Source organism: Equus quagga, chromosome 10 (genome assembly GCF_021613505.1).
Source record: "Equus quagga isolate Etosha38 chromosome 10, UCLA_HA_Equagga_1.0, whole genome shotgun sequence".
Lineage (NCBI taxonomy): Eukaryota > Metazoa > Chordata > Mammalia > Perissodactyla > Equidae > Equus > Equus quagga.
The window spans coordinates 31,397,667-31,421,588 of NC_060276.1; the positions used below are offsets into that span (position 1 = coordinate 31,397,667).

Sequence of the window (23,922 nt, forward strand, 5' to 3'; positions counted from 1 at the left end):
TTATTTGCATAAGTTCAATAAGAATCTGTTCTCATTATAACAGGACACATTTGTTATCTTATCAAAGCTTTGACTGGAATGTCATATTTGAGAGAAACATACAGACTCAGATATGACAATACTGCCTATGGAGAATAAGGTTGACTTTCTGGAAATAAAGCCACTTGGAAATATGGGCCTGGTACCTTGCTTTACAGAGAGATTCCAGCAATCTTACCTGGTAAGTAAGGAAGCTTGCTTATCTGGCAGGTGCGATGAACCTCGAAATATTTTGGGGAATCTCAAGAAAGGAGAGAAATTCACCCAAATCTAAGGTATTGCAGGCAAGGCCTGATGGCACAAATCCTTGGCTTGGCTTTTCTGGCCTCGAGACGTCTTTAAAGTTCAATCTGAGATTCCTCATAAAAAAATTCCAGCAAAAGCAGATTTAAGAGTCTATATGATCAATTGCTATTCTTGCTGCACTTATGTAAATAATTGGGCCAAGTTTCTTGAAACTAAACTTATTTTGGCAAACCAATTAGTCTTAACTTGACTATCTTTGGTAAACATGAGGGTGATTTTAGAGAGAAGAACTGTTTCAGTGAAAAATTATAATACGCATTTGTGGATATTAGATCCTAGTTCTGTTAATTGTCTTTGAGGCTTTTTCTACCTGTGAACTGAACTGCATCCTGAATTATTCTACTGAAATATCTGGTTACAAACTTCCAAACTAATGTTTTCAATTTTTACCTCATTTTCACCTGGAATCATTGAGAATTGATCATGCTCTTTTTCCTGAAACCTTGCAAAGTGAAGCTGAACAACTTGATAGAAACTTGAGAGATAAGAGAGATTCCTGTCTGTTGCTGTGTAAGCTGTAAGCCACTCACAAAGATACCTGAATGCCCGAAGAAATCATCAGACACCTTTCACACTGCAAAAAGATGCTTTGACTCTGACATCTAGAAGTCTTCTTGACTGCCTGCCCCCTGGACGCAGGAACTAATTTATAATTTGCTCCAACCATTAACCTTGTTACCTTGCTTCCAACATCACAAGGGAGAGAAGACCACAACCGCATTCTATTGTTTAATTTGGTTTACAAATAAGTCTTACTTAAATGATAAGTGAGGATGTTACACTGTCTAGCCTCAAGAATGCCTGCTACTTTCTGTTAACTCTGCTAACCCAGTAAAAGATTTCCTTCTACAGGCTCAAGAAATTGCCACGGAACAAGAGAAACAGATATGGCAGTCAAAAGGGGGAATTTTTGACACCCCCTCGCAGATGTGGTTCAGGCCCAATAAGAAACCCACTCCATGGGTCACAAGGCCACTTTCCCTTCCTAAGGGACCCTTTGAGGTATGACAATTGGACTTTGTCCAAATGCCACCATCTCAAGGATAAACATATCTTGTAATGATCTGTATGTTCTCACATTGTTTTGAGGCCTTTCCTTGCAGAAGAGCGATGGCTTTAGGTAAATTATTATTGAAAAGAATAAATTCCTGTTTGAGGAATTCCTCCCGAGTTACACAGTGACTGGGGGAACTCAAATCTATTTGTAATGTTTGGCCAATATTGCAGCATTTCTACTGTGCTTACCATCCCCGATCCTCAGGACTGGTAAAACGAATGGCACAACCAGAACTTAATTGGCAAGCTTTCAGAAACATTTACTCTCTCACGGCCAAAAGCTCTTATGCTAGTGCTCTTTAATCTTAGGTCTATACTTTTTGTAAACATCGGCTGTCTCCTTTTTAAATAATACAACAGCCTATGCAATTAAATGAAGAAATATATGAACCAGCTTTGCTTAAGGGATGTATTACATTGTTTTCATGGTCTTATTGTGGTGCTTAAAAGAAATGAAAGATTTGTAGCTGATTCTTTCACAGAGAAGTCCCAGAACTTAAGGATAATGGACTGTAACCTGAAGAATTTATTTATTGAAAGAGACATCAAATAAGACTCTTTGCAGCCCTGTTGCAAAGGACAATACCAGGAGGAGAAGACGACGACATCTGTTGTAGACAGCTGTCCCAAGACTCTGGACCAGGCCTGTATTCCCAACCTTATATCTCCTCATTTAAACCTTTGTTATGCTTAAACTATATACCTATTTTATAATTGTTTGGAATGCTATCATACTTAAAGTGATTAATTTGGAACAGACTGGTCTTGAAGGCCAGGAATTTATCGAGTGACTCCTAATGGAACTCAATGGTTATGTGGAACAAATCTTTGGCCTTGGCTACTGCCTGGATGGCTAAAACACTTCACTCTGAGTTTCCTTTAAAAGCAGGGAAGGAGTCAGGCTGAGTTAAAACCTGTTGCCAATCTCCCTCTCTTTAAGGCCAGATGGGCTTGTTCAGTGTTTCACTGGTATGACTGTATTTGCAGCTATGTTTGCTCCTTCCTTGGGGCTAGAAGATGTCATATTACATATAGAAGCTCTGACTAAATTTACTCAACAAGCCCTTAATGATAGTCAAGCAGGAATAGCCTTATTAAATACTGAAATGACTTTAATGTGAAAGGCTGTCCTTCAAAATAGCATGGCCTTAGATATTCTTACAGCATCCCAAGGTGGCACGTGTGCAATCATTCAGACTGAATGTTGTGTTTTTATACCTGATGAGTCTTCCAATGTGTCATCTCTGCTAAAGCACATGAAGAAGCAGGTGGATGCCTTATGCGATCCTGCACCTAGTTTGATTTGTTTCATTGATTCCCTTTCAGTACCTGTTCCCTTTTTCAATCCGGATTGGAATTCCTATTTCTATTACCTATTGGAATCCTTGTACTGGTCATAATATTCAAACTAATTGTTGTTTTCTTTACTTAGTGTTGTAAGAGTAGCATACAAACTAAAGTAATGATTGCTCGACAGCTTGAGATGGTCAGTCTGTCTTATAACCCTGGACAAATTTCCTTTTCTGATACGGACTATGACTAAGAATTCATTTCAGACTAATCCTTTCAAAAATGCTGTTCTTATCGTTACTGTACTTGTTCTATAATCATATACAATGTAAATGCAAGGTGTCATAGAAAAGTGCATATGCAATGTTTGTGCAACAATCTAAATTAATTACATAACATATGAAATGCTTCCTCTGTTAATAAATATACTTCCATGCTTGTCCACTATTTCCCCCCAACGTGGACGACTAGGCAAATAAATAAGATAAAAGCCTAGCACCGAGGGACATGATGGACCCAGGGCAGGCAGCAACCACCCTGGCGCCAAGGGACAATATTTGATCATAAATGCTTTCTATCGAAAGATTAGAGATCAAAAGGGGAAAATGACAAATAAAAATGGCAAGCAATAGGATATATTGGAGTATATGAGGAAGCCATTTGGTATAAACCTAATTCGGCCTGACTTCTCTTTGTTTTCCTCCAAAAGGGCCTGACTGGCTATTGAGCACGCATTGCATATCTGCTTAGACATTTCCTATGGCCAGAACAAAGGCCCTTGTGACAAAGATGCAACTTCCCCCCCACATTAACATTTTTCCTTAGGCTAGGAACTGATTGCTGCACTCACCTCCCAGCTCACCTGTGACCACCCAGCTGGAGACAAGAGACTGCCACCCTGCTGTGTTCACTGAGACAGAAGACCTACCTGCTATTTCCATCAATCGCTGTGCCGACAGAGTAGTCTCGCGACTATTGTAAAAGGGACATTCCAATCATATGTGAAACATCCTCTTTGAGGGTATATAACAACCCTGTATACCCCCCCACCTCTTTGGAGTGCTCTGTTCCTTTGTGAAAAGACTCTCCCGGGTTATAATCCTCAGATTTAAGCTCAGAATAAACTCACCCAAATTTTCATTTATAGATTGGATATGGATTATTTTCGTCGTCACTAAGAATAAATTTTTACTCAATTCCCTAACCAATCACAGTAAAAATGTTTTAAGGTTTTTAAAACTCAATCTGCAATACTATTAAATTTCTCTGGTTCTTTTGCTAGAACACACAGACCTGGCCTAATAGTTTTATAAGGCAACTATATTCGGAACATTAGGTTTGCACCTATACCTAGAATAGCATCCTCTCCTATGGTATGATTTAAGGAAAGCAGAAAAGCTCAGCTGTCCAAAGATACACCTATCATTTATCTGCTGAGGAGTCTCTGAAGACTCTTTAGGAAGGAGATAGAGAAGGGAAACACAGAAATTCATTATCAAAGATTATATATTATCAATCTAGCAGTTTGTTGCTAGATTAGCTAGCCTAGCAGGTTGTCAGTTTCAAAGGGAATGGGACACTGAGTCAATATGTTTTATTGTGTGGAAGGCCCTAGGAAAGACTGAGGACATGGGGCTTTGCCAGGGAAAGCCAACCTAGATGGAACAATTTAATTAGGGCACATTGGGAAACTAGATGATAGCTAGAGAACATCAGCAAGTTGAAAGAATATTAATGCCATGTATATACCACCTCCATTCATTAATATCTTTGTCCCAATACAATGTCTGTTACAACAAATACATATTTAGCCATTAAAATATAGATATATAAAGCATGCCTTTACATTTCCACATCACTCAACACATCGTACTAATGATTAAGTATTCATTATGTTTTTACCTCTCAAATTCAGACTCCTTTTGGGGTGATGCTCTGAATCTTCCTGCTGGTGAGTATCTTCGATATCTCCCTGATTGGCCATGAGATCTCTCTGACTGACCATGAGATCTCCCTGATTGGCTATAAGATCTCTCTGATAGGACATGAGATCTCTTTGAGTGGTCATGAGATCTCCCTGAGTGACCATGAAATCTCTCTGAATGGCCACAAGATCTCTCTAATTGGTCATGCGATCTCTCTGATCGAACATGAAATCTCCCTGATTGGCCATGAGATCTTTCTGTGTGGCCACGAGATCTCTCTGATTGGCCATGAAATCTCTCTGATTGGCCATAAGATCTCTCTAATTGCCCTTGAGACCTCTTAGATTGACAATGAGATCTCTCTGAGTGGCCCTGAGATCTCTCTGAATGGTGTCGATTTTCTTCCAGTTGGTCTTGAGATCTTTTCTCCTCTGATTGGCCTCCATTCCTCTCTGCTTGGGTCTTAGACTGGTCATTGCACTTCTCCTGCAAAGAACCGCAATTTTGCAAAACGAATGAGACATATACCCCATAACTTCATTAAGTCATAATGAGATTTTGTCAAGAGCATTTCTAAAGGCAACTATTTTTTTAGAATTCCACTGCCCCTACTTTTTTCTTTTTGAGGAAGATTAGCCCTGAGCTAACAGCTAACATTTGCTGCCAATCCTCCTCTCTCTCTCTCTCTCTCTTTTTTTTTTGCTGAGGAAGACTGGCCCTGAGCTAACATCTGTGCCCATCTTCCTCTACTTTTTATATGTGCACTGCTCCTACTTTTATAGGCTAAACAGTTTTCAGAACTAATTTGCTGAAAGCTCTGATGTTTCATGTCATTGGCACAAAGAATTTTATGCATATAAAACTTTAATAAAGTTTTAAATATGGAAAATTACTTGCTTTGTGTGTACTTGAATTTATTCCAAGGTCATGTTCTACCTACCATTTTCTGGATCTATGTTTTACCTGAAGAAACAATAGATTCTGTAACTTTATACTTGAGGAAAGACAGAATATTTAACAAAATTTTGTAGCACAAATCCTTAGAACCAAAGGAAAGTGTTCAAAATCATACTATTTATTCTACACCTGCTCAGGATCATTAAAAAGAAACTCTCTCTTCAATATAAAGTAATACTTAATTCTAGAGAGAAAGGTAAAAACAAGTGAGAGGAAAGGTAGCTATAAAGAAAGCAGATGGTTGGCTTAATACTGTTCATGTAAATTAGTCTGGCAACCACACAGTCTTTCTACCTTTTCAATTTTCAAACCAAAAGAGCAGTGGAGTGAATCAGCCAAATGGAAATAATGAAAACTTTGACAAATCTCTCTGATGCTACATAAATGTAAGAGGATAAAGTCATATGAACCGTGCTGAGAAATCAAGCTTTCTACTAGTAAATATTGCCTGGCAAACAAAATCTGCCCTAGATCTGGCGTTGCGACTTTCTAGTATAACTCTACCAGCAGCTGGAAGCAGCTGTTAAAAGGCAGGGGAGATACTGGCATAAAGAATATTCTTCACATAAAACTTTAGTCAAATAAATATGACAAATCTGTTGCTTTGCTAAAGCAAAAAACCACAGTCACTCTCCAGCTTTTCTACTGTAAACACAAATAAGAAGATGGGGTGGAAGGCACATGTACCTCTTCTCTTTTCTAAGTGACTAGTGTTGGGAGCACAGTGAGGGAGCAGAAAGGATTGAGACTCATCTCCTAAAGACTCATGTGCCCCCAAGTACCTTTCCAAAGGAGCTTGTAGACTTTTGCAAATGTTTATATACGAAATATTTTCAGCAACTTGGATACTACAGATTTCTACCTTTAGAAAACAAAATACATGTTAGTTTTATTTCCTTATAAACAACAGAAATTGTCTATCAAATATAATTGTGTTGAATAAATACAATTGTATTCTACTGATATTAAGATTAAATCTTGTGAGGGGGGCTGGGCCTGTGGCCTACTGGTTAAGTTTGGCGTGCTCCTCTTTGGTGGCCCAGATTTGGTTCCTGGGCACTGACCTACACCACTTGTTGGCAGCCATGCTGTAGTGGTGACCCACATACAAAATTGAGGAAGACTGACACAGATGTTAGCTCAGGACAAATCTTCCTCAGAAAAAAAAAAAAAAAGATTACATCTTATGAAGTACAAAACTAGCTTATTAGAATTTCAAAGCATGATTGAAAATTGTAATTGTTAATCAATTTATTGGTGAAATAATTATGCTTAAATTTTAATATATTTCTCTACTAGAGTATCTTTTTCTGGTGAATTCTGCTCTAACAACAGTCTCCAAAGTTTCAAAAGTATGAGAGAGAAAGATATTTTCAGTTTGAAAATACTACTTTACAATATTCTCAATTCATTTATGGATCTCAGACTGTAGCAGACATAACCTCATGTCCTTATTTCAAAACTTTATCAAAAACCTCCTCACTCTACAGATTAAATGTCATCTCCTCCATCAAATTTTCTCAAGTCCCCCTACTCAGAATGAATTACTGTATCCCCACAACATATAACTTATACCCTATTAGAACATGTATTGCAACCTGCCTGGCATAAAATTTCTTTCTTATCTTTCTCTCCCATCACAACATATAATATTTGAGGCAGAGCTGTTCTAGTGCTTTGCATGGTGCCTGCATAGAATAGACGTTCAATCGATATTTGCTAAATCAATTTAAATTAATTCTCTAAATATTTGAAAATACAACATGTTCCCTTCCAAAAAAAATCTGCATTTACATAACTTGGCAAAAATGGTTTAAGCTCCCAGAACCACCATTTTTTACTAAATGAGCACATAACACCTTAAGATGAATCAGTTTATAGGCCAAGCTGAAACAGTAGCAGCAATGATAGCTTATGAATCTGGAAACGAGCACGTCTCAAATTCCTGTCCAGTGACTGGCTCACCTGTACAAGTTTAGAGGTGATGGATTCGTACAACTATAGTATGTCCCACCTGTTGGTTCCAGAGTGTATTTCATATCCTATGTCATCTGACTTCTAGTTTTTACAATTCATTCACAATGCTACAAAAACTGTTTCTATACTATCACTTAAGATCATAGATTCCATATAAGGACAAAAATGAGAATGATTATACAGGACAAATCATGAAACCAATAATCTATTTTGGCATTTTATAAATTCAAAATTTCTAGTGACGATTGAAAATAGCAAAAATTAAATGTTTATTAAAACAGTTACAGGGGAAAAATCAATTAACAATTATTGAACTCAAATTATGTTCAAGGAACCATGGGGGAATACTAAGAAACAATCCCTGCCCTCAACAGAATTTAAAATAATCCTTAATATTAAGAAATATATTAATTAAATTTAGGACTTTTTATATTGGTTAATTCTTGGCATTTATTTACCTGCTTAATTAAAGGCTGCCTGTTTAAAGGGCTTTGTCCAGACTTGAATCCAGAAGATTCTTGGTATGGTTTTTTACCATGATTTCTTTCTTCAATATCATTTCTGAATTCTGAACATTCTTTGAAAAATAATTATTTTCTGTATTTTCAGTCAGTACATTCAACATATCTTTCAGAAGTATTATCTGTGATCTCTTTGTTTTAAAGCTATGCACTGTGTTTTGCAACACTTTTGTTATTTCATTAATCTGATATTGTCCGAGAGTCTCACTGAATTCCAGAACAGTCTTTGCCATACTGTTTCTATTTGCATACCTTAATATGGTAGTTTTCTCTGTATACAATACCTCAAAGTTGCTTTCATACACCACCAAAGTTGGGGCACATTATCTGAAATTAATTGAAAGAATACTCTAATAGAAAAAGGAGAGATGGAGAGAAACTGTCTGCTTTGTATTAATCATGTGAATATTTGCCTCAATCATATGCTTTGCTTTGGGAGTAAAGACAGCTTAAGAAACGATCAAAGAATATGGATCTCCAAAAGGCTCACAAAATTCAATTTTATGTTTAGTTAGAACCATGAGAATGGGCCACCTCACCATTCGTAGTAGCTCTGGCCTTATTAACAACGACTATCACTCCTTTTCTCAGAACCTGCTAAACCACCGAAGGATTCAAACAAGGACTATAGTGAAGCTGAGTAGGTAACTGTCAGGAGCTTAGAGGAACCACAATGGCAAGATGATGCCAACCTGCTGACTAGACTATGGAGATCCTTAATTGTTGAAAAGACTTCTCTACTATGGCAATCTGCAGTGCATTCATATTAAACTATGCACGCTCCACTGACCAATGAGATTAGGGATACAAAAAACTTTCTTCATGTTCTTCTGCACTCTCTTTGCCCTCAGCATTCATTTCATCAAAATATAGATGTCATGGGGCTGGCCCCGTGGCCGAGTGGTTAAGTTCGCGCGCTCCGCTGCAGGCGGCCCAGTGTTTCGTTGGTTCGAATCCTGGGCGCGGACATGACACTGCTCATCAAACCACGCTGAGGCGGCATCCCACATGCCGCAACTAGAAGGACCCACAACGAAGAATATACAACTATGTACCGGGGGGGGCTTTGGGGAGAAAAAGGAAAAAATAAAATCTTTAAAAAAAAAAAATATAGATGTCATGGTGCCCAGATTATTAACCATGCCTTTAACCTTCCTGTGTTGCCTCCTAAAAGTAGAATTGAACTAATCAGCCAGGCTTGTGAAGAAGTACAAAACATTTCTCATTCTCATCCTGCCCTCCCTTAAGGAAGTAACTCATATAAATTTTTAAAAAAAGTTTTCATTTGTTATGGCATAAATTCTTACCAACTCTGTGTGCCTGTGTTTCCAAGAAAAATAAAACTAGCAACATAATGGAACTTTAGAACACATCCCAAGTTTGCGAATTTACTTACCTAGTTACTCTTTTTACCACATTGCGATTTTTAGTATACTTTACCTTTCTCCCGGTGATGCCCAGGAGCATTTGATCGCCCTCTTGAAACTGAGTGCATTTTTCCACAGTTCTGTGTTTCATTCCCTCCTTCTTCAGTGCTTGTATTTCCTATCTTTCTATGCATTATAATGTCATCTGTATTAGAAAACACATAAAAATGAAGACAATGGAAAAAGCTGAATTACAACAGTGCATCTCAAGTGAATAATCTATATTCTACCTTATCATGTTTCAGGAAATTTTAAAAATTAATAACCCTGAGAAATGATGACACTATAATAATGAAATTTTGAAACCATAACAAAGATCAAACAATACAGACATTTTTGGGTTAGTTTCCTGGAACAACAAAGAGAAAAATTCCTGTTAAATTTATAGTAACGATTTATGCAAAAATAAAATATACTCAAAGTAAAGTAGCTTAAGGGGAAAATCATTTAAATAACTTATTTTACTAAATATTATTTTAGTTTCAGAGAAATACAGAGCAATAGTGTCATCCATGATTAAATGTAAGTAAATGCTAGACAATGAGTTGCATTTATTCTCCTCAAAAGCAAGAAAGGAAACAATGGTGAAGGATATTCACAAGAGATACCAAACAAGCAAGGAACCAAGATCAGTGTGGTAGCAGGAAGCAATCAGACTTGACTTTGTAGTCAGGCATGTTCTTATGCACTTATGTAGAGAGCACTCACATGGCATGATTTGAAGAATGAGAGATAGGTACAACCTACTCCAAAATCTCTCTCATAGTATCTGGGATGGAAAGGTTTAAAGGTTGGCTGCTCTATCAGTGAATGAAAGCTTACTTAGGTCAAGGTATCTTTGGAAGTAAGCACAAGTTAGGCATTTGGAAGGAGCTAGAGATATTAGAAGAAAGATGGGGAGCTGAGAAGGGTCTAAAAGAGGATGCAGTTGAACACCAAAGATTAACCACTCCTTTATTATTTTGCTTGGTACTAGTCCTGCCTCAGGTTTCCAAAAATCTGATTCTGATTTCCTTTGAAATGGCTGGCATCTCCAAAGGCAGGGTAAAGCTCAGCAATCAATTGAGTATCATTTCTTGACAATCCCATTTTAAGCCTTTGTTCTGTCTGCCTCTCGGCAGCCATTGGTTGTAACATCTCCCACAGACATAGTCTTTAATTTTCTGTTCTTTATATTCTTTATGTATTCCCTTTTCTTCTCAATTTTTTCTCTGTTGTTTCCCCCGTATTCTACATTCTGTACAGAGATTTGTACAGATTTTTTTTTCATTACAGTATAAGGGAGTGCACTAACAGAGCATCTTACAAGACACCACAGGAAGAGTTTCTTAATCTCCAACCCCTCCCCCACCATCAGCTCTGAAACAGAGACCCAGTGAGAAGGGAGACTTCCTAAAGAGGGGAGCAAAACTTTGGAGAGGAAAAAGTGAAGAGCAAGCTCCTTCCTGAGCTGGTACCTTTCACAATGATACGGTGGGGTGCTCTGGGACCAGTCTGCGTCTTGTGGCACTCATACACAATTTGCAGTGGCTTTTAATTTTTCCTGTTCTCAGAGTCACCAAAAATAATGGCAAGCTCTATCTTCAAATCACTTAAGGATTAAATAAAATAGAAAATTTATTGAGGCTCATGCAGACCTACAGCCACAGTTGAGAAATATTTATCTAATGCTTTATGACAGGGATGGCTGAATGGATAAACTAAGTAGGTTAATAATAACACCTTTAAATCGAATAGTACTTTAAAGTTCACAAAGCACTTCCACATGAAAGCTCTTGGCACAGTACCTGGCATATATGAGACACTCAGTAAATGAGATAATAAATGCCAGGTCCTGTGCCCCGACCCTTACAGCTGAGCAGAGATTATCCTCACTTTATAAAGAAGGAGACAGCCTTAGGAAGATTATGGGACTTACTCAAGGGCACAAAATCAAGATGATAACAAGCTGGGACAGATTCTAAGTCCAAGAGTCTTACCACTACCTTACACATTCTCCTTCAAAAGCTCAGCTATCCCAAGAATTAGGACAGCAGCACCCAGGCTAGTGACCATTCATTTGAAAATGGTATTCCTATTAAAATAGCAGTTTCCTTTCCATTCTGTTTGAAATTAATTGCACGAAATCAAGTTTAGCATTTAAGTAGTATAACAGCAACCTCTAAGCCAGTATCCAAACACCCACTTTGCCCTGTCCTCTTGATTTCTTCATCCTAAGATTTGGTATGCCACCATTATTAGGCACAGCATATAGTGCTACACAGGAAAGCTATGGCATGGCTTTAAATCCTGTTAGTGGCCTCATTTGCCCAACAGGACTTAAGTCACTTGAACTTTCAATCAAACCACGCTGCAACTCACATAATCCTTTTAAACTCATGAGTGAAATATATAAAATGGCTCCAGAAATACCTAGAGTCCTCTTCCCCCATAATCAAATCCTTCTTGGCTTGTTTTTTAGCTTACACATAACAGTATAAAGACTTCAATCTTAGTGTCATCTTGACAGTGCCACATTAATCCCACAGGATTTTTTTTAATCCTTTCCTTTTGAACATGTTACTGATTGGAAGCATTTTCCCGTCTCGCTCTCACCCAATCCAAATATCATGTACCTCCCTAGTACTATGAATGAACAAAGATGAGCCAAAGAATAGCAAATAGCGGTTGTATTACAGAAAGCAAAATGTTGTACGTTCCATACAAGATGAGCTTTTTATAAAAATGTCATTCCCGGGGCCTGCCCCGTGGCCAAGTGGTTAAGTTCGCGTGCTCTGCTTCGGCGGCCCGGGGTTTCAGCGGTTTGAATCCTGTGTGCGGACATGGCACTGCTCATCAGGCCACGCTGAGGTGGCATCCCACGTGCCACAACTGGAAGGACCCACAACTAAAAAAATACACAACTATGTACCAGGGGGCTCTGGGGAGAAAAAGGAAAAATAAAATCTTTAAAAAAAAACGTCATTCCCAAATAGGCTTTACAGAGATTGACTGTCATAGTTCACATTCAACAAATGGGTATAAGTCTCATATCTGCTACCTAGCCAACAGCACCAAGATATTTGGACTCACGGTAATTGTTCTAGAAGAGAAGGCAGAAATATACTCCGGTATCCAAGCAAATCTACAATAAAGAAACTCTCTGGGTCAACAATACATTATTTTCCCACTTATTTAGCCTTTCTCTGAGGTTGTTCATTACCCTAGACTACAAAGATTTTGTTATGGTGTTGACATTTAAGTTTTCTTGAAAATGGTTGCTGCTTTCACCCAATTTAGACTCATAAGGGATAGTACTGGCTTCTCTAAAATATCAGCAGCCCTGTATTAAGGGTTCAGATTTAATGACGACACTTTCAACTGCTATATAAAATTCATTTAACTAACAGGAAATTCAATTTTCTCCTTGGTGTTTTTCCATTTTTGTTATGTTTATCCCACAACTGAATTTCACGTCAAAGGGATCACTAGTGCAAGGGAAGATAAGCACACCAAAGTGGAGTGCAGAGAAACAAGGTACAGCAGACAGCAGGAATTTGTCCTGACGGCCTGTAACACACGTAAATGAAATTGTTTAAAAGATGAAAAGGATGTCATGGGTACATTTTAGACTTGAAAGTGATCACTCACCCATTTGTTTCATTTAAACTGTCTCCTAAATCAGCTTTCCTGAAATACGACTAAAATATAGCATTAACTAAAATGTAAAGGTAGAAAGAGGCCTAGAATCACCTTAAATCTGGAATGGAATCATGAAGCAGGAAAGCACCAATCCCTCATTTTGCAAATGAGGAAACTAAGGCCCGGAGGAAGTAATACACCCAAGGTTAGCTAATGGCGGAACTGGGATTAAAACATAAATCTCCTGAACATGAAGAGTTTTGAAAGTCATGCTAAGATTATCAAATGCTATTCTATGGTCAGTGGTTTTCTCCCCCGGCTGTGCATCAGAATTACCTGGGGAGATTTATTTTAAAATACAGAAACCCTATCCAAGTTTATGACTCAGTAAGACTGGAGAGGGACTCAAGTATTTGTGTTTTTTCAGAAGTCCTCCAAGTAACTCTGATGGTTAGCCAAAATTGCAAAGAACTGTTCTGAGCAATGGAGAATCTTCAAAGAGCACAGGAGTGAGATTATGAAACCGATGGTTTGGGAAAATCTCAATTTGTGATTGCAGAATAGAGTGAGACTACAAAAAGAAAGACTAGTTATTTTGGGGTAAGCAGAGGGATTGCAATATTCCAAGCATGAAGACAGAAAAGGTTACACTAGGGTGGTATCAGGGAAAAAGTACAAGAAGAACAAGAAGTCCTCTCCCTATCCACCTCAGATCGAATGGAAACATTGACTGCAGGGGCCTCCGCAGCCTCATTCTCTTCTACTCATCCCCTTGCAAGCACAAAGCTCTTACCCCACAACTCACAGTATTCTCACCGAACCACCAGTTATCAAAGACCTCCCCAGGTCACCAAAGAAATGAGGCCAAATTGAGGAGGAGGAGGAACCCACAGAGAGATGTTCTTAAACTATAGCAGGGGAGACGACTTCCTAGAATTCTCAGTTTGACCCTGAAATATATTATTGTATAAAATATTATTATAAATGGTTGTTGCAATCCAAATATCAGTGCACCAAATAGACTTGTGCATTGCCCTAGAAACCCATTTACCCTTTATATTGTTTCTACAGAGGAAATTCTTTATGCATCCAACAGCTGGCATACAAATGAGGTATTGGAACACAGCAACACATTTGCCAGCTGGGACTTGCCTGTATGTGATTAAGTATCAACCGAATAACATAGAAACTAAAAGCTCCAGAATTGCAGAGAGAAGACAGACTACTGTGTACTGGAACAGCTACAAAATCCTTGTGGCAAAGGTGGGTAAGATTGATTGCACTTGAATGAGGGGAAAGATCTGGGCACTCCAAGAAAGAGAAACAACATGAGAAAAGACTTGGAGCAGGAATTAATACGGTATTTTCAGGAAGAGGATCAATTTGGCTAGAATGGAAGATTAGTGCCGGAGAGTTACGGGGGAAAGGTTAGATGGATAAGGTAGATGATAAAAAGCCTTGAGTGTCAGGAGCTAAGACACAAGTAATGAGGATTATGGACGGGGGTGAGGGGAGAATCCCACGTGATCTCCAGCACAGTGCCATGTCAATCTACCAGGTAACAAGCACTCACTGAGAGGATTCTACGTGCTTCGCAATATGCTAGGTATCACATGAAATCAGGAAATTGATCAGTGCTTTTTAAATAATGGGGAATTTACATTATCACTGCACACCTATTTGAGAGGAAACTATCTTTTGAAAGGAAACTACCATCTTTTCTGTTATCTAACAATTTTCATTTCATTTGGTTATCTTTAGAAACTAAGTCCTCATTTTAGAAGGAACGTGTTTTAGCAAAAACTGTAAAGATGCCTAGACCACAAAAGGAGGATAGTCAAAGAAAACATGAATGATGAGTTCATTTAATATAACACTCAATCTTTAAAAGCAACTACGTTTGTCATTTTCCAAATCAACTTCTGCATGCCTCTCAATAAAGTAAAAAAGCTTTGTATGATACAGGTCTTTTATCTCACCTCTGGCCAAATGTTGACTATTCCATTTCTCTTTGCCCTTAAAACCTGATATGGTGCCACCTCAGGAGAAGCCTGTACGGCACAGCACTTATCTAAACTAATGTAGGGTTCAGACATCAGTATTTAAAATACCAACTGTGATGAAAGTCAAGAGTGTAAGAAATTTTAATCTTGAAGGTTCTTCAGATTCAAAAGAGAGAAAAGAAGTATGCTTCAGTTATATAATCTTGAACATCCATGCTATGCTAGATTTTCCAGAAATAAACTTAGAATTTGGGACTTAATAAATATTTCATATTAAATTCATAAATATTCAAATTGAAATATAATTGAAAAAATGGCATTAGGGAAAGATATCTATTCCTCCAACATAAAAATGTACCACGAGACTCAAAAAAGATCTCAGGTATGGCCTAAGTCAAAGTATCAAGGAATTTAGCAATGACATTCCTTTACTTCTTTTCATAAGTGGTTTACCTATTTGACTGTTCGGTAACAAGACAGTCTCTATAGTCCCTTCCAGCTCTAAAATTCTATTAATAAGATTAGAAAATTTAAGAAAAAAACTCTGTAGTGTAAGAAATATTTGTGCTTCATAGAAATTCTCTTAGATACACAGTGAATGTTTAATAAATAATTGAACTGAATTGGCATTTAATAGTTATTAACACTAAAAAATTTTCTCATGTGAATGCATGTGGCCCGTGAAAAGTACTTCATTTCTCTATTTTGTGTTTTTTTTTCCTGTAAGTATACAGCTGTAGGTTAAGTAGGTCAGGATTAACAGATGGTTTCAAAGCAGAAAACAACCCTAAGAAAGACCAGAGGTCTCGATTTTTCAAACACAATGGTTATTTACAAACTTATTTAAAAACTTAATTACTTCTTTAAAGTTTCAATTATTTACACCCTTGGAACGTGTTGCAGGGTTTTTTTTAAGTGAAGTCATACACAGTTTTCACCCCTGGACTTTGTAATTCCAGAGACCACCATTTGATTTGTTGCATTGCAATGGAATTGTACAATAATACATACAGCTAGCAATCAGAGATCTCATTCGCTATGGTTTAGAGATGAAATCCAACTGCTGCTCAGCCTCTCTAAAGGGAAGAGAAAAATGCTTTTGAATCTGGGTAAGATGTGGAAGGACTCTTTCAACATAGTCTATGAGGTTATGAAGAAGGCGTTCTTAATATAACAATCAACCTGTTCCCAGATTCTCATGTCCTTTTTCCTTAGTTCTCAGGATATATCATCACAGAGACAAGCTGCTTTGCTCACGCTGCTCTCTGTAATGATATTCGCCACTGAATCCATCTGGAGAACACTTAGGAGAATCATTTGGTCCAGGCCTCACCAAAGAACCTCAAATTTGAATTCTTAACCTAAGTAAGATATACTTAGTCTCAGAAAATATACTGTCGGAATTGAAGAAAGACAACATTCCTCATGCAGTTTAAAATAGATCACTCTGCTTGAGGTACCATACGAATAATTACATTTTTATATAAACTATATGATTAATTTTCTTGTGAAAAGCATGATTATATTGCCTTATATTTTAAAATGTGTTGAAATGCATTTTATTACTTAGAAATATTTAAAACACACTCCAACTTTTGAAAACACTGTTTTGTCATTTTTTAAATACATAAAATAGGGGCTGGCCCAGTGGCACAGCGGTTAAGTGCGCACGTTCCGCTTTGGTGGCCTGGGGTTCACCAGTTCGGATCCCGGGTGCGGCCATGGCACCTCTTGGCACACCATGCTGTGGTAGGCATCCCACATATAAAGTAGAGGAAGATGGGCATAGATGTTAGCTCAGGGACAGTCTTCCTCAGCAAAAAGAGGAGGATTGGCAGCAGATGTTAGCTCAGGGCTAATCTTCCTCAAAAAGAAAAAAACATAAAATAGTAGAAACCTCAGAAAATATGACTTAGGTTCCTCTCAATTTCTGAGAGGCTCTCACCACACACACTTCCAGAACACTTAAAACGACATATAATTGCACGTATTTTTTTCTCTGAGAAAGATTCGGCCAGAGATAACATGTGTTGCCAATCCTCCTCTTTTTGCTTGAGGAAGATTCGCCCTAGCTAACATCTGCAATTGCACGTATTTACTAGCTACCTCTCCAACTAGATTATGAGCTACTTTAGGAGAGGCTGTTGTCTATTTATCAGCATACGAAGTGCCTAGCACAGTGCTTAATGCAGAGTGGATGCTTTATAAATATTTACGGCTCTATGAACCAATACATCTAGCAAGCAGAAAGGGTTCCTGTCTTTCAAAGTACAGAACTTTTGCCTCATTCTCCTTTACATAGAAGTGATGAACAGGGAAGTGCAGTTCCCATTAAGTTTTTGCTGTTGCCAGTTCCAATTTTGGGCTTATTTTTGCCTTTTATTTCTAAAAAAAAGAAGATACTACCTTTTGGGAATGTTTACTAAGGATAAGAAGAAAAAATAAATTTGTAGAGCCTTTTCCTGTTTTAGTACATCTTATTACAATGCAAGTAATATCCTTGCATTCGATGTAAATATTTATATAATATAAAAGTATGTAAATAATATAAAATTATGTGTAATATATAAATAATATAAAATTGCTTTTCTTTTTTTTTTTAAAGATTTTATTTTTTTTTCCCCTTTTTCTCCCCAAAGCACCCCCGTACATGGTTGTATATTCTTCGTTGTGGGTCCTTCTAGTTGTGGTATGTGGGACGCTGCCTCAGCGTGGTTTGACGAGCAGTGCCATGTCCGCACCCAGGATTCAAACCAACGAAACACTGGGCCGCCTGCAGCGGAGCGCGCGAACTTAACCACTCGGCCACGGGGCCAGCCCCTAAAATTGCTTTTCTAATGCATATGTGTTGTTATCCAAAGACAAAGATGTGTATTATTAAAAATATTATTTTCGCTTTAATAAAAACATGGAGAAATTTATTGGAAAAGTATGGGTTTTTCATCAACTCATAGAAACAACACGTATTTGCTCTTTATGATGTGTTTTTCTTGGCTTCAAACTGCAAGAGCCTTTAAGGACTTATTGAAAGTTTCACCTGTTCCTCCTGAAAAGATCCAAACCTGGACTCTCATTTGTCTGAAATGGTATAAACATGGATAGGGAGAACCAACGTTTAAGAGCATGAAACAGTGACCTCCTAAGATCTTTGCAACTCTATGATTACCAGATTTTACTCTCACGTACAACCTCCTACTAACTTACCACATTCAATTCAACATCTTTCCTCAGCCTTTCTACTATGATTTGAGCCAGTCTTTTCCAAACCAGACTCTCCAATATCCTCCTAGCTGTAATCATCTACTTAAATGACAGTGCCTCCGAAATCCCTTGAATCTGCTATTGTCCAAGTTTCACCAAACAACCACGCCCCTCAGTCTCCGGAGCTTGACATTACCTACTGTTTAAACCCCGCCTTTCCACCGGATGCCTTTTCATCTCTCGCAAGTCTGCTACATCTCTAAAGTTCGATAGCCACATCCAGAGCGAGAGGAGATGTCGACTCCAACTTGCCAAATTGCTAGCTTCCCAAAAGTGAAGCTTTAGGCCCACTTTCTTTTTTAATAGAATAACTTTATTTTTTAATTTTTTTTAAAGATTTTTTTTCCCTTTTTCTCCCCAAAGCCCCCTGGTACACAGTTGTGTATTTTTAGTTGTGGGTCCTTCTAGTTGTGGCATGTGGGACGCTGCCTCAGCATGGCCAGATGAGCAGTGCCATGTCCACGCCCAGGATCCGAACCGGTGAAACCCTGGGCTACTGCAGCGGAGCACGCGAACCTAACCACTAAGTCACCGGGCCAGCCCCCAGGCCCACTTTCTGAAGGACGTATGGCAAACATTTACTCAACTTTTTCCATGTCGGGCATGGTACTTTGTGCACATTATCTGCATTATCTCATGCAATCCTCAACAACTCTATGAGGCAGATACTACTCAACTGAGGAAACTCAGGCTCCAAAAGGTAAAGCAACCTGCACAAGGTCACACAACCACTAAATTTTTGGGACCAGGCCACTCTGCAACTGTGGCCCCTATTTCTCTGAATTTTGAGAGAAACTGATTGCTTTAGCTCTTTATCAGTTTACATATATATATATATATTTTTTTTTTTTCCTGAGCAAGATTAGCCCTGAGCTAACTACTGCCAATCCTCCTCTTTTTGCTGAGGAAGCCTGGCCCTGAGCTAACATCCGTGCCCATCTTCCTCTACTTTATATGTGGGACTCCTACCACAGCATGGTTTTTGCCAAGCCATGCCATGTCCACACCCGGGATCCGAACCAACGAACCCTGGGCCGCCGAAGCGGAATGTGCAAACCCAATCACTGTGCCACCAGACCGGCCCCTATCAGTTTATATTTTTACCTCTATAAGCACCTGCTAAAAAAAACACCGATCAGTGAAATCCACACAAAGAAAAGTGCAGGAAGCATTAGGTTTTACCTCTGTGCTATAAATTCCCCTCAGTTCTGGGATTATCCCCTATTCAGGGTCCCAGTAACAGGGCAGGACCTAGAGTAAGGCAAGTGAGCTATGCACCACAGGCATAAAATTTAAGGAGGCTCCAAAAAACTCAGTATTCGAGATAAAAACAATATTTAACATAATATTTTCAAAAATAAAAATCAATGCAAGAAAAATCCCTGAAGAACAGAATATCACCAACAAAAACGGATGAGATCAGACCCTGTACTTGTACAACCTTGCCTCACTTGCCTCACTCTAATTCCTTTATTTATGAAAAAAATTATTTACAAAAACAGGCGACCAGCCAGAAGGCTGTAGTTTATCCATTTGATTTTTAAAACTATTTCAGTAAAATTTTATTTATCGTCATTACGTGAATTTTTGGTGCCTCCTGAAATTTTGCATCCTTGGCAAGTGCCTCACCACAGTGCCAGCCCTGTCCAGCAACCAAATATTATTTTTTAAAAGTCATTTTTGGGGGGCCCAGCCTGGTGGCACATCGGTTAAGTTCACACATTCCGCTTCTCAGCGGCCCGGGGTTCACCAGTTCAGATCCAGGATGAGGACATGGCACCACTTGGCAAGCCATGCTGTGGCAGGCATCCCACATAGAAAGTAGAGGAAGATGGGCACAGATATTAACTCAGGGCCAGTCTTCCTCGGCAAAAAGAGGAGGATTGGCAGCAGTTAGCTCAGGGCTAATCTTCCTCAAAAAGAAAAAAGTCATTTTAATGCCACAAAATATTTTGGAACTCATGTTGAAACTGGGGGTGGGAGGTAAGCAACAGTCTGGAATCCACAAGGACTACGTCTTAGAAAAGTAAAGCCTACAGATACTAGTCATGAAATAGATTGTTAAAAACACCTTAAAAAACAAAAACAAAAGCAAGAAAATGTCTTAGGTACTATTCACAGCCATTCCCCCTCCAAGGTATGGGGGGAGGGTAGGTAACTTCCTCAACCTCATAAAAGGCATCTGTAAAAAACCGACAACTAAAATGACGATTAATGGTGAAAGACTGAAAGCTTTTCCCCTAAGATTAAGATAAGGATGCCCACTCTCACCACATCTATTTAACATTTCACTGGAAATTCTAGCCAGGGCAATTAGTCAAGAAAAAGAAATAAAAGGCAACCAGATTTGAAACAAAGAAGTAAAACTATCTCCATTCTCGGATGCCATAATCTTGTATACGGAAAATCCTAAGGATGCACACACACAAATTAGAGCTAACAAACAAGTTAAACAAGGTTCCAGGATACAAGATCCATACCCCAAAATAAGTTATATTTCTATACACTAGCAATGAACTATTTAAAAATGAAGTTAGGAAAGCAATTCCACCAAGAACACCATTCAATAGGGGAAAGAACAGTTTTTTCAACAAATGATTTGAAACAACTGGATATCCACATGCGAAAGAACGAAGTTGGATCCTACCTCACACCATATGCAAAAAATTAACTCAAAATGGATCAAAGATGTAAGTGTAAAAGCTGAAACTAGAAAACTCTTAAAAAGAAACATAGGAGTAAACATAATTTCTCAGCTATGATACCAAAGCATAAATAATAAAAGAGAAAAATTAATTGTACTTCATCAAAATTTAAAACTTTTGTGCTTCAAAGGACACTATCAAGAAAGTGAAAAGACAATCCACAAGATAGGGGAAAATATTTGTAAATCATACCTGAGAAGAGTCTAGTATCCACAATATATAAAGAACTCTGACAACTCAAGAATAAAAAGACAAAGAATGCCCTTTCATTTCAAGTCTACCCTCCCCACTCTGCTTCTTCCCCCCTCATTTGTGAAACCCGCCCTCGCTCCTCCCCTTCCTCTCCCCTCCCCCTCCGCATTTCCAGAGTGGTCGGTCACGTCAGAAGTCTGAGGTAAAAGACCAGAGGGCGCCAGCGGAGAGAAAAGTAGTCTAGCGGGAATCAGCGCCAACCAACAAGCAAGCAAGCAAATCCGCCACCCCTTTGCCCGGTGTTGCTGCCGACTACCACTCCTGCCAACCAGCCTTAAGGCTTGCTCCTCCTGCCCCCGGAACTTGCAGACTGTGAAGAGGGAATGTGGCCAATGGCGGAGCTTTTGGTCCCCTGTGTGTGAGGGGGGCAGGTAGCTTGGTATCATTCCTCAGGAGAGTAAAATCTATGGCGATAGCCGGCTTTTTACTTCCCCCTCCTGCCCCCTTCCAGCAATCCTTACTCCCCACTCAATTTCTGTCAGTTTCGGCCAGTTTCCCACCTAAGAAGCACAGGAGACTGGGAGCAGAGAGGAGAGCCGGGGCCCAGACAGGGCTTCATCCCGCTGGGGCGGCACAGAGCGAGAGGGGAGCCACCCGCCCAGGGCCGTGTGCCTCACAGTGTCCTTTCGAGCCTGCCCAATGCCGAGCTCTCCCGCTCAAAGCCAGCCCGCCCACACGGGTGGGGACAGGGATCCGGGATCTACATACCTAGAGACATATCTAGAAAGGCCATGTTTCCCCTACTTTTAGGGTCTGTCAGCATCCTTCCAGGAAACGTTACGTTGGAAGGCGAAGCCATCTCAGCTTCACCTCACTGCTGCACCACAGCCGAGCGAAGCTCTTATGTAGCCTCTCACTGCTCCCTGGGGCCGGCTAAACTCGTCCTCCAATCACAGGCTTTCCCTTCGCTGTTGCTAAGGACTAAGGGGTGGAGCTTGGCATATACCCCTTCCCAGGTCTCCTAGAAGGAACCTGGCTCACAGAAAAAAAAAAAAAAAAAGAAGACCCGCCCATTTCTTTCCCGCTTTTTCTAAAGACCGTCTCTTCTCCTGTGCATCCATCTCTCAGTCAGCCGCAACTTTTACTCTCTGTAACTTTTTGACCCTTGCCTTTCATAGCTCTTAGAAGAACGCATTTCTCTTCTTTGCTGTTGGCATTCCTGGCGAAAAAACCTTACGTTCTTCATGTGATGCACTAGTTCTCTGCTTCTCTCACATTTGCAGAGCTACCACAAATCTAGCAGTTAGTTTAAATAAGATAGAAAAAAAAATACTCTAAACTCTTCGCATAAAAGTACTTCCAGGGGGTTGGCTGAGGGGGCTGACTGTGTGATTAAGTTCGCGCCCTTCGCTTTGGCGGTCCAGGGTTTTGCTGGTTCGGATCCTGGGGCCGACACGGCACTGCTGATCGAGCCATGCTGAGGCGGAGTCCCACATGCCACAACTAAAAGGACCCACAACTAAAAAATACACAACTATGTACCGGGGGGCTTTGGGAGAAAAAGGAAAAATAAAATCTTTTTTTTTAAAAAAAAGGTCCTTCCATAATCTAATCTCTGCTGATCTCTTCAGACCTACCTTTCAGTACCCCACCACATGGAATGACTTGAACTTTCCAGAGTGTGCTGGTAGTGCTGCTTCCTCTGCCAGAAAATACCCTTCTCACCTCTATAGTTATTCCCTGATTTTTCAAGTCTTAAATGACTTTTTCTTTATCCCTTAGGTGGATTTGCGCCATTAAGCCTCACAGATATTTTGTAGATACCGGTATCCCAGAGCCTAACACAGAAAGGAGCTCAGTATTTGTCGACGGACTCAATTATAGCACTTAAATTAATATTTTGCGTGTATTTATTGTCTTCAGACAACTGTATATGCCTTGTGAAAAAGGTTTATTTATCAATCTTTAGGTCCCTAGTTCCAAGTAATGACTTAAATACAACAAATAATAAAATATTTTACATTTTAAAATCTCTTCAGACATTTATTTTGTGATTTCCCTAACAACTTGAACAAATTTTCAGCTCTTAAAATTTATTAATTTGATTTTTATTTCCTCTGAAGAACCGGTGACACACAGGATTCCTCTAACATTTAAAAATAGCATCTACTGAGGCGTATATTTAGATGATAAGAGGAACAATTACTTTTTTTTTAAGCGATGTCATGGACACAGCTTTAGGGAAGTCATCAAAAAGTATGTGGCATTGTAAGCCTGTGGATGCAATAAATATTTGTGAAGGAATAAATGTAAAGTCATTGGGACTAAACACCTCTCTCTCTCCCTCCCTCTCTCATTCTTCTCTTTCTTTCAATTCTTTCTTTTTCTCTGAATATCAGCTCTCGTTGTTTATTTGTGTGCAGAGGTTAAATGTGGTCATTCCTTCTCTACCCTATTTTGTCATAGTTCAAACACTGACTACTGAATGGCCCAGAATCTGATTGTCCCAGCTTAGGTGAGGGCATCTACTTTTTGACCAATTAACTGTGGCCAGGATCATACATAAAAACACAGCTGCAAGAACCCATTATTTGTGTGTGTGTGTGTGTGTGTGTGTGTGTGTATAAGGGGAAGTTGTCAGA

At 39.1% G+C, this 23,922-nt stretch overlaps 1 protein-coding gene across 1 annotated transcript; it reads right to left on the minus strand.

Annotated features, from left to right (window-relative positions):
• Positions 1-4,570: 4,570 nt before the first annotated feature.
• Positions 4,571-22,139, minus strand: LUZP4 (leucine zipper protein 4). Its single transcript, XM_046672843.1, is given in 5 exon segments — positions 4,571-4,808; positions 4,810-5,102; positions 8,009-8,109; positions 9,512-9,643; positions 22,049-22,139. Coding segments are annotated over 5 exon segments (855 nt in total).
• Between the last annotated feature and the right edge of the window lie 1,783 nt (positions 22,140-23,922).